This window comes from Centroberyx gerrardi, chromosome 7 (assembly GCF_048128805.1).
Source record: "Centroberyx gerrardi isolate f3 chromosome 7, fCenGer3.hap1.cur.20231027, whole genome shotgun sequence".
In the NCBI taxonomy this organism is placed as follows: Eukaryota; Metazoa; Chordata; class Actinopteri; order Beryciformes; family Berycidae; genus Centroberyx; species Centroberyx gerrardi.
In genome coordinates, this window is record NC_136003.1 from 34,380,748 (window position 1) to 34,392,598 (window position 11,851).

Here is an 11,851-nt window from a genome sequence, read left to right on the forward strand (position 1 = left end):
ATATGTGAATTCCATTAATGAAAACTTTGCTAATCTTTCACCCTGTTCCTCCAGGTGTCCTGTGACTGGGTGATGGACTGGGTTTGTATTGTTGGCAATGAGTCAAGCTGCTTCAGGGTGCCATCTGACTCCAATAAGGATGGACACACACACACATTCACCAATATTCATACACACACATTCCTGTATATAGTTTGTGTTCATTTGTTACATTTTAATACTTGTATTCAATAAATTGGTGTTGATTCTAAAAGTTTCTTGTGTCTTCTGTATTACATAAAATTAAAAATACGAACAGTGGATAGAGCAAGAATATTGGGCAGTTGTTCAGCGAGTGTCGTTAGCGGTAGCATTGATACGACAGCTGCTACAGTTATTGTCATGATTACTCCAAGGACAAGTCAATTAAATTTGGAATTTAAAGTAATGGTCAGATAAGGCTGGTACAGACTAGACTACTAGATTAAAGATAGAAATACCGTGGGCCAGGACCAGATCGAGGGTGTTACCATGGCGATGGATGGATTAATAAAATTAATCAATAAGTGTTGAAAAAGCCTTGCTAAGAGGATCAGAAGTGTTGTGTAGGTGAATGCTGATATTATTATGTTATCGGCTCGAATCACTAAGTCAGAGATGAAATCAGAGAATTTATTTAAGTAATGATAGTTGGGCCCCAGTGAGCGGTAAAATACGACTAAATAGAATGACAATGAGACAACAGTGTTAGTGTGTTGACAAGCTGTTTGTGTCTTTATGAGTTCAACAGTGTTAGCGTGTTGACAAGCTGTTTGTGTCTTTATGAGTTCAACAGTGTTAGCGTGTTGACAAGCTGTTTGTGTCTTTATGAGTTCAACAGTGTTAGCGTGTTGACAAGCTGTTTGTGTCTTTATGAGTTCAACAGTGTTAGCGTGTTGACAACCTGCTTCTGGTTGCATGTCATGTTCTTGTTAACATTTATAGTTGTTCACCTCCTCTATCCGTCTCTTTGGTATCGATGTCATGGAGTTTTGAATCTATTCAGTTTCCTCCATGACATAACGCTGCCCGTGTCTGACTGATGAATTTATGACTGACCGACCCCAGATCAGTGACAGATATGAATAAATTCAGCAGGATGGATCACGTCTCTCAGAACAAAAACATCAAAACTGAGGCCGGTTGCGTCACTTCAGCCACGTAATTCTCTTTCCAGTTTCTGTATGTAGATCTAACACCTTTATCATTAAGAGTTAAGGACTTAAGCTAGCTTTGTTCCTCAAAGTGAATACATCAGGACCTTGTGATGATTTTGATTATAGATTCCTCACTAAGAAATATGACTGACAGCTGTTTTCATTCTTCTAACAATTCAAACAATAATAATATAGCGGTTATTTGTTACAGTAAGCCTATACTGTATGTAATTCTTAACACAATAATAATATATTATGTTACAGTAGGCCTAACAGGACAGTATGTAGACAATATGGCTTCACAAGATGGATTAGAATAAATAACCAAATGGCAGAATAATATCTGGCTATAATAATTATTGTTAAAAATATTTGTCCCATAGTAACTAGATAAATAGAAAGATACATCATAAAGAAAACTAACAGTGCATATGTTTTAAAGGACCAGGAGGAATAAATTCACTAAAAACACACACACACAGACAGACACAGACACACACAGACACACACACACACACACACACACACACACACACACACACACACACACACACACAGAGGCCTTCTCCATGCCTGTTTGGATGTATCATGTTTCAGTTGTTTCAGAAAACTTTATGGGTAAATTCATCAAGTTTTCTGCTATAAAACTGTAACCTCAGAGCCCAAAGCAGCAGAACAAGCTGACCTCAGAGCAGCTAGCTCCGCACCAAGACCACCGAGCCTTACTGAACCTGAACTCGAACCTGAACCCAGACCAGCTATGGACAGAGGTAAGATGTCTTGGTTTGATTCTGTCAGTGGACAGGTTGGGGTTGGTTTGATTCTGTCAGTGGACAGGTTGGGTTTGGTTTGATTCTGTCAGTGGACAGGTTGGGGTTGGTTTGATTCTGTGTCAGTGGACAGGTTAGGGTTGGTTTGATTCTGTCAGTGGACAGGTTGGGGTTGGTTTGATTCTGTCAGTGGACAGGTTGGGGTTGGTTTGATTCTGTCAGTGGACAGGTTGGGGTTGGTTTGATTCTGTGTCAGTGGACAGGTTGGAGTTGGTTTGATTCTGTCAGTGGACAGGTTGGGGTTGGTTTGATTCTGTGTCAGTAGACAGGTTGGGGTTGGTTTGATTCTGTGTCAGTGGACAGGCGAGGACAGTCAGGCGAGGAGTCAACAAGCCGAACACTCCAACAGCACACTCACTGCTCTTCTTCTTCTTCTTCAGTTTTGTGTAACAGCGGTTGGTAAACAACTTAAATGGTGCGTTAACCGCCTCCCACACTCACTGCTCAAACCAAACTGTGATAGAAAGAGTTTGGATCCAAACATGATTATCTGGCAAACACATTATTGCAATGGATGTTAAAACCAATTTCAAATGACAATTACAAGCGGACCACTGAGCACCGACCAGTGATATTCAGCAGGTTCATTTTGTTTTAACGTGAGGGCCAGCCTAGATACAAGTGGGTTAAAGGCTGTTGCACACCTGTGCGACACAAAAATGCGTCGCACATTTGCAAAATATTCACACGGCAATTTTCCTGCATGTGAAGCTTACACACCGAGTCCAGTGTGAAATTTTCGCATTCTAGTGTTCCAATTTCACACCAACAGAAAACAAATCGTGGTTTTTATCTGAGAGAAAAGTAGCAGCAGTCATCATGGACTACTCATTAGTCCATGATGAATATTTATAATTGAAACCAACAGGAATACAGAAAAGAAACAAGGTGACCATGAGAGACGGATCATTCTCAGCTTTTCTCTGGACTACAGGTTTCTACAGCCACAGCAGGCAACAGGCAACATCAGCATTACAGCTGATGTTTGCATCCACAGCAAATTTAAGAAACTAATGTAGCCTACATGATGAAAAACCACCATAATTCAAAACTTTATCTTTGGAATAAAAACAACACAATCAATTGTCTGTGTATTTATTTCTAAAATAGCCTACAATAGATACAGGGGGAAACGGAGGCGTAACCATTACTTTACTATATAAAATATTACAGGTACGTCGCCAAACGCGCTTGAGTAGCAAAACGGCAACAACTGTGCAATTAAATGATAAAGAGTAACGAACGATAAGGTTTTAAAAACATGACAGGATTCTTCAATCATTGTGAATTCACTGCATGGAATTCTTGTGCTTTTACGCATGCATTCGTCTCACATACAGTGTTATATAGTATAAAATAATAGGGAATAACCAGTATTCATAACATTTGCTAAATGTCAAATATTTATACATATATAATGAGCTCTGTCCATTAAATCCTTTTGGGAATGTGCTTTTACACACGCACTTCATCACACTGTTGTTCTAAAGCAATGTGAGTAATCATATGTGTGAAATTACTTTACATGGAGTTTTGATTATTATTTTCTTTAACCTTTATTTAACCAGGTAATATCTCATTGAGATTAAAAGCAAATCTCTTTTACAAGAGCAACCGGGCCAAGAGGGCAGCATTGAACACAGTTACTTACCAGGACAACATAAGAGCATAACAGGAATAACAGTTAACACACACACAAACATAATCCAACAACAATAATAATAATAATAATAATGATAATAAGAAACTTTATTTATATAGCACTATAGCACTTATCAAAACACAGTTACCAAAAAAAAGCAAAATTACATGAAAAGGTAAGACATCAGAGGTTATAAACACATTAGTAAAAGCCAGTAAAAGGTTCAAGTAAAAGCCAGACGGTAAAAGTGAGTTTTTAAAAGTGATTTAAAAGAAGACACTGAAATGGCTGACCTAACCTCCCCAGGCAGGTTGTTCCACAGTCTGGACCTGAAGGAGAAACCATCTCCCTTTGTTCTCAGCCTTGACTGTGGAACAACCAGAAGACCTGAGCCTGAGGATCTTAGACTGCACCTTGGCTCATATGGGGTTAAAAGATCAGAGATGTAAGAAGGACCCAGCCCCACAAGTGCTTTAAAAGTGATTAATAAAATGTTAAAATCAATTCTGAATTTTACTGGTAACCAATGGAGAGATGCTAAATTGGGGGTAATGCGCTGCCTTCTCTTGGTACTGGTAAGGAGTCTGGAGTCTGGCTGCAGCATTTTGCACTAGTTGTAGTCTGATGTTTTGAGAGCTCAGACAGGAGTATAAGGCATTGCAGTAGTCAAGGTGTGTAAATAATAATAATAAAAGCATGTGTCACAATCTCCAAGTGTTTAAACCATAAAAATGCCTTAATCTTAGAAAGTCCTCTGAGTTGAAGGAAGACTGTACCACTGTCTTGACCTGATTATCTAAGGTTAAACCTGAGTCGAAGATGACTCCTAAATATCTGCAGCTAGATGTTACATTTGTAGAAAGAGGGCCCAGATGGTTTTGGATGTCAGCGCTGACTGATGATGAACCAATGGTAAGGACCTGGGATTTATCACTGTTGAGCTGTAGGAAGTTGAGTGACATCCAGCACTGAATATCTAGCAGGCACTTTAGTAAAATAGTTAACTCAGCCATATCACCATGTTAAATAAGAGTCAAACCAGTCTAAAACCGGGTCAAAACAGGTCAAGTAGATTAATGGCAGAGACATTGACTAATCAAGTTTCCTTCCAAGTCTTTTAAAACTGATTTGAATTCTCCAAAGGAAATCAATTCAGACAGTTTTAAGTCAGTCTGAAGAGCATTCCAAGAGAAGGGTGCAGAATACTTTCAAGCTTTTTTGCCCAACTCTGTGCAGATAATTCTGTGAGCGTAGGCCATGAACACATACATTTCTAGACAAATATGTACACAAGTAAGTAGGGAGCAGCCCAAGGAGTGACTTTGAGATAAAAGTCAGCCAGTGGGTTTGCCTGCATACGAACAAAGAAGGCCATCTGGCTCTAGCATACAAGGTGCAATGGTGCGTAAGGAATTTACAGCTGGTGATGAATCTCAAGGCACTGTGATAGACATGTCAAGCCTTAGACATTGTGCAGAAGCATTCATATAAAGCTCCATAATCTAGCAGCGGTAGGAAGGTTGCCGATACCAGATATTTCTTAGCTTGAAAAGAGAAGCATGATTTATTCCTATAATAAAAGCCTAATTTCAGCTTGAGTTTAGAAACAAGATTTTCAATGTTAGGCTTAAATGATAATTGTTGAATGTGGAAACCCAGATACTTATAACTTGAAACTAACTCAATTTTTACATACATGGAAGGTTAGGTTGATGGTAAAGTGGAAAAGTAAGGAGAGGGAGAGACTTTCATGCCCTGCAGCCGTTATATTGCTGTAAGTTGCGGGCATGTTGCAGGGAAAAAATTCCACAAGTGTATTTACAATTGTCATTTTTTAGAATTCTGAAAACGCCTTTAAAGGCCAAATATTTGGAAAAAGTCATGGGAGGATAAGACCATAGTACTTCCAGTGTTTCAGAAATTTAAATTTTAAATCTCAAGGCCAGCCCCTGGCCTTTCTAGTGTTGATAGAAAAATACTGGTTTTACATGGAGCGGGGCCAACCGACCCCGAGCCATGCAGCATGTATGAGGTAAATTAGACCAGTTGTCTGTGAAGCGCTACCATACTCTGCTTGGCAGGCGATAATTTAATTAGTGCCTATAGCCGTATTAGCCCACCTGCCCACTGTGTGACTGAACATGGTTCAGAGTGTGTGGCTCAGCTGTGTGTGAAGGCGCAGGACGGTCACAGGCTGGATGGGCATCATCCCCTACCCGAGCCTTTGAGCGATCGAAAAGTCACATGCTTATTTTAGCCTGGGACAATGTCTTAAAATGTGACATCATAGAAAGCGAAAGATTTCATTAGCACAAAAGTTCCGCCCCGGTGTGCAAGCTTCCATTATAACCCACAAAATAATTTTTGATATATTACCCAGACCTTCACATGCTACTTCCCAGTCCAGTTTATTCAGTGGTTTTAAGCCATTTTTATTTTGATGCAGGCATCGCAGAGAGGTGGAATTAATGGAAAAGAACATATTGATGAAAAATAAAGAGAAAACACATGGAATACAGCATTACCAGGGTAAATAAGAGCAGTAGAACTATTAGTCTGACAGTTGATTAGGAATTAATTATTAGTCCATTATTATATTATTAGATTAGGAATCAGAAACTAACTCTAAGCTGCTCTGGTCAACTTGGTGAGATGAGAGCAGGTGGCGTTTCTCTAAAGCCTGTCTGTCTGTCTGTCTGTCTGTCTGTCTGTCTGCCTATCTGTCTGTCTGTCTGTCTGTCTGTCTGCCTGTCTATCAGTGTGTGTGTGGCTGTCAGTGCTACTGGTCAGTAGCTCCGCCCAGCCTCTGAGCGACAGCCAGCGTCTGTTCTCCATCGCCGTCAGCAGAGTCCAGCACCTCCACCTGCTGGCCCAGAGGATCTTCTCCGACTTCGTAAGTCCGCCAGTCCGTAGAGAGCAGATCTGACCTAAACACCTAAACAACAAAATGACTGAGTTCACTGTCTAATTAATCACAACTCAACAGCCAATCAAATCTTGAGAATATGTCAAACATTTGGAATGTTATTAACAAGCTTTGTGTGTGTGTGTGTGTGTGTGTGTGTGTGTGTGTGTGTGTGTTTAGGAGAGCTCTCTGCAGACGGAGGAACAACGTCAGCTCAATAAAATCTTCCTGCAGGATTTCTGTAACTCTGATTACATCATCAGCCCCATCGACAAGCATGAGACCCAACGCAGCTCTGTACACAACATTTATATAGAATATACCCACATTATGTAAAATATCTAGAATCTACTGCTATCGTTTGACTGGGTCTAGGTGTTGACGCTTCTGTCTATCTGTTATTGTTTGACTGGGTCTAGGTGTTGAAGCTGCTGTCTATCTGCTATCGTTTGACTGGGTCTAGATGTTGAAGCTTCTGTCTATCTGCTATCGTTTGACTGGGTCTAGGTGTTGAAGCTGCTGTCTATCTCCTATCGTTTGGTTGAGTCTTGGGAGTTTCCCAGCCGTTCTCTGTCTGGAGGCTCTGCCCCCAGGAACCAAATCTCACCAAAACTCACAGAACTGAAGACTGGAATCCACCTACTGATCAGGGTACACACACACACACGGACACACAGACTAATACACACTCTGATGAAGCTAAATATCAGATGTCACTGGTATATTTCTAGGTATTTAGACATCTTGAGACAATTGGTTTTGAATTTATACACCAACAACAAGTGCAAAGCCTTAGATTGCATTCTGGGAGATCCGATAGTTCACAGTGAAGAAAGACAGGAAAGAGGAGAGAGAGGCAGATGATGATGGTCCAGGACTCGTCAACGCTGCGTAGAAAAACTTCTAAATTCTCTCTTATGAACAAAATTTTTAATGTTCATAAGTACAAAACAATCTGTATCTATCAAGCGTGCATACGCACACCTGTCAGCAATCTGCTTTTATAAATATTACACGTTCTAAACCGTCATCATGCTCGCGCACAGCCGCTCATTAACATAAATACACGCCCCCAAATGACCATATATGGTGACAGCGTTCCCTTGAAATGCTGCAGGAAAGATCACTGATGATCTGCTGAACTGACTGAACAAAGAAGCAGGAGGAGAATTTTTAAGATGTAGAAATGTAGTTTTTGGTAACTGAGGTTGCGGCACCACAAAGTGCTTCTGGACACTTGATGGCAGATTAATAAACAAGTTAAAACATACAGCCTGTCAGCAGGTGTGAGCGAGCGGCATCAAACTGATTTATCAGCAGAACAGTGAAATTAAAAAAAACCAAAGCCAAAAGAATTAAAGTCAACAAGAGGGACAGGAGGACAGACAGAGACCGGCCTGTCCGATGTGGACCGGACACTCGCCTCCTGTCCTGTCGTGATAAATAATTATCATTGTGTGATTGCTGAGTCAGCAATCACAGGTATAATATTCCCACTCTTTATTGTGTGATTGCTGAGTCAGCACCTATATACTCCTTCATACTTTCAGCTAGAAATTCAATTCAAACTTTAAAATGTTCTGCTTGTTTAGGACATGTGTGCTTGTATTCAACTTTTTGATATCTTTTATACTTTTTAACCTATTCTACTTTTTTCCACTTTTTTTTATAATGGGAGTCTATGGGCGGAATGTTCAAACCATGCCCTCTTTGAACTCTAACTCAAACTTTAAACGGGTCACCACTTTTAGTACTTTATCACTTTAATTCATCTTTTTGATACCTTTTGTACTTTTTGAGTAATCACAGTTTAAGTTTTATACTTGTTTCAACCTTTATAATGGGATCCAGCACGTGATGTCATAACTCTCTCTAGCAGACTTTACAGGCTGTACTTTTCACTAAATTCACACATTTTAAAACTGTGACAGTTCACACAACTTTAACACTACATACATGCATTATACATCAAACCCTTCAACTACTTCTTCTCACAATGTCAATATATAAGCAATGCGATGTATAGTTTTTGAGATATTAACGTTTGTTTGACACTAGTGTTCCACTCTTTTTCACAGTAGTTTCTGCTGCTCTTCTGCTTATTTCACTCTTCTCCATTTCAACATGTCTTTTACATATTTTCATACCTTTTTACTTCTTAGTATTATTAGATTTTAGTACAATATCTCTCCTATCTCTAGTTTGTTAGCCATCAAGGTCTTCCTACCAACTATATATTTTTATACCTTTTTACTTCTTAGTACTATTACATTTTAGTACATTTCTAACATTATTACTTGTCACTTTCATATTTTCTGTTTTTTCTACTGAATATATACCCACTCTTCATACTATTCATACTTCTTGTACTTTTCAGATTTTATATATAAGCCTTCTTACTCTTCATACTACTAGTACCTTCCAGCTTTTCTCTCACTCACGTTGTTGGACACACACACACACACTTCTCATTTTTTCACTCTTCTCCATTTTAACGTGTCTTTTATATATTTGCTTACCCTTTTCTTCTGACAATTTTTACATTTTAGTGCATTTCTAACATTATTACTTATCACTTAGACACTCATTACAGCTCCTTCACAGAAGGGTTTTAAACTGCCACATTTCTCACAGTTTTAACATTACATACACATATTATACTTTGCTTCAGCCGCTTCAGTTTGAACAGATGATCCACGGTCAGTCACGTTCAGAAACACACACACGTGCCTACACACACCACATATGCCAGGTATTTGTTATTATGGGCTGTCAAAAGCAACAGTTTGCACTCTCAGCAATCACACGCATTTTCTCCAGAAAATGCACCTTTCTAGTTTGAATATATTTCTCTCAGCCTGCAGCTCCTCCCTGAAGGAGAAGGTGGGCAGAGGTCCAATAAAACTAAATCTGCTGAGTCGCCACTCATCACTCTCAGCTAAACGTTGGTGCGCTGTCTAAACACGCTCCCTGCTCACTCTTCCTCCCTCCCTCCTCCCTGCTCCCTACTCCCTGCTCAACGCTCCCTCCTCCCTGCTCAACGCTCCCTCCTCCCTCCTCCCTCCTCCCTCCGCAACACTCCCTCCTCCCTCCTCCCTCCTCCCTGCTCAACGCTCCCTCCTCCCTCCTCCCCCCGAACACTGTTATTAATTTATTGTTGGTTCTTTGACTGCTGTTTCATCAGCATCTCTCTCCAGATTTACATGTTAGGAAAGTTTGTCCACCGCCCAGAGAGTTCACTTGATGGTGGCAGTTTCATAAAGTACCGAACCGGTGATTAGCCGTTCCATTCTCTCTCTCTCAGAGAGAGGACACTGCGCCAAACTGCATTTAAAACTCTGGCAAACTAACTGGCAAACATACCTGGTAGTCCATCACTTTAAGGTCTATTAACAATCGCTAGGATCTCCTCTTCAATATGGAACGTATCCAATACAACAAGAAACATTTGTTTCAATAGATTTAACTTTTAGGAGTGGTTCGGTTCTTATTCCCTCATTCTTGAGGCATTACTGACGGTCTACTAGCCACCGACAGGGAAAAGCAGGCAGGCGAGAGCGGAACAGGTGATCTGATTTCCATCACGCCGTGCCCCCTGGGTAATGTAGTTTATTTAGGGCCATGAATTGCCCATAGATCCTGATTGGGAGAGGGCAGAAAAGAGTATCGGCAGCGTTTGAGAAGTGCCGGTGCGCAAGAAAAAGTCACGTACGCCAAAGAGTAAAATGTAGAAGTGCCGGTACTGCGTACCGGTGAGTACCGGCCCACTTCAACTGCTCAACGCTCAATGTTCCTCAACGCTCCAAATGCTCCATCAAAGCAACAGTCACTGTCTTATTGTTGCCTTTTATGATTGCCTTTACCCTGAATTTCACCCATATTAATATTTGAAATGACGCCAATCAGTGGATTTAATTCAGTATGCTTATGGACTAGATAATGTAGTTGGACAATATACATGTCCAAATTGTTTAGGAATGGTACAACATGCACTGTTAGTCTCAACTGCTGTAGCTGAAGCATTTTTATATAATAATTATGAAAAGGCCTGTTCATGATGAATCTATGAGGAACATAGATTAAAACATTACAGGGTGAATTATTCATCATTATTGATTGTCAATTTTTGAGAGAACATTTTTGGATTTGGCCACTATTACGCTAGCTGAGTAACTAAAGTGATGTACCTGCTGGTCCTGCTGGTCCTGCAGGCGAACCAGGACGGAGCTGAGATCTTCACTGAGAACTCCGCTCTCCAGCTGGCTCCTTATGGGAACTACTACCAGAGCCTGGGAGCTGAGGAGTCGCTCCGCAGGACCTACGAACTGCTGGCCTGCTTCAAGAAAGACATGCATAAGGTAGGAAGTAGGGAGGGAGGGAGAGAGCAGGATGAATGTGGTGATGATGATGATGATGATTATTGTCGTATTTACAGGTGGAGACCTACCTGACTGTAGCCAAGTGTCGACTCTCTCCAGAAGCCAACTGCACTCTGTAGCCCGGCCTCTGCATGATGTATCCCACGCCCCTCTGCTCTGTAGCCCCACCTCCATCTGGGCAGCCATTTTCTTTGACTGTCAACCAACAGTAGCAGCTATTTAATAGTTTGTTGTTCTGTAGCAGGTAGAGCAGAACTGATGTGGTGCTGAAATCAGATCAGGTCATTATTATGAATGATATAAAGTCTTGTCCTACTGTCTGCTTGGTGTTTTCAACATCTTAAATAAACTTTCTGCTGTGTTGCATTCAGCTGTCTCCATATTTTCTTCATATCAAAGTTAATAACACACACACACACACCTAAATCCCACAGCAGCTGAGCAGCAAAGACACAGCAGAACTCCCATCTGCACCAGAAGGCTGGTAGAGCATATTATAGTGAGGCAGCAGCGACTGCTGTCTCCCTGTGATGAACAGACTAATTATGGACTGATTCCTTACACCTGCTGACTGCAGACTCAGACCTGATAAAAAGAGAGAGCGGGAGGCTGCGTGTGGTTCTGTGGCTCGGCACTCTCTTGGGAGGGAAGGTGTCTCCGCGGCTGTTCAGGGCCGCCGGTGATAAACACAGCTGGTCAGGGGGCAAGCTGGCTCCAGTGCTAGGAAGGGTTTGTTGCCTACTTCAGTCAGTTATGACTGGGGCTTAGGGCTGGGGCTTAGGGCTGGGGCTTAGGACTGGGGCTTAGAGCTGGAGTTTAGGACTGGGGCTAAGGGCTGGGCCTTAGGGCTGGAGCTTAGGACTGGGGCTAAGGGCTGGGGCTAAGGGCTGGGGCTTAGGACTGGGGCTTAGGACTAGGGT

General features: G+C 41.3%; 1 protein-coding gene across 1 annotated transcript; it reads left to right on the top strand.

Annotated features, from left to right (window-relative positions):
• Positions 1 to 1,935: 1,935 nt before the first annotated feature.
• gh1 (growth hormone 1) lies at positions 1,936 to 11,050 on the top strand. Its single transcript, XM_071927090.2, has 6 exons — positions 1,936 to 1,945; positions 6,407 to 6,540; positions 6,733 to 6,849; positions 7,060 to 7,203; positions 10,764 to 10,910; positions 10,988 to 11,050. The coding sequence occupies exons 1-6, from the start codon at positions 1,936 to 1,938 to the stop codon at positions 11,048 to 11,050; spliced, it is 615 nt and encodes a 204-aa protein (XP_071783191.1).
• The last annotated feature ends 801 nt before the right edge of the window (positions 11,051 to 11,851 follow it).

Excerpts from the sequence above, each read along its gene's own strand:
- gh1 (XM_071927090.2), top strand. Across the intron at positions 6,850-7,059 it reads ATGAGACCCAACGCAGCTCT|GTGTTGAAGCTGCTGTCTAT; the intron begins GTACACAACATT and ends GACTGGGTCTAG. Across the intron at positions 7,204-10,763 it reads GAATCCACCTACTGATCAGG|GCGAACCAGGACGGAGCTGA; the intron begins GTACACACACAC and ends CTGGTCCTGCAG.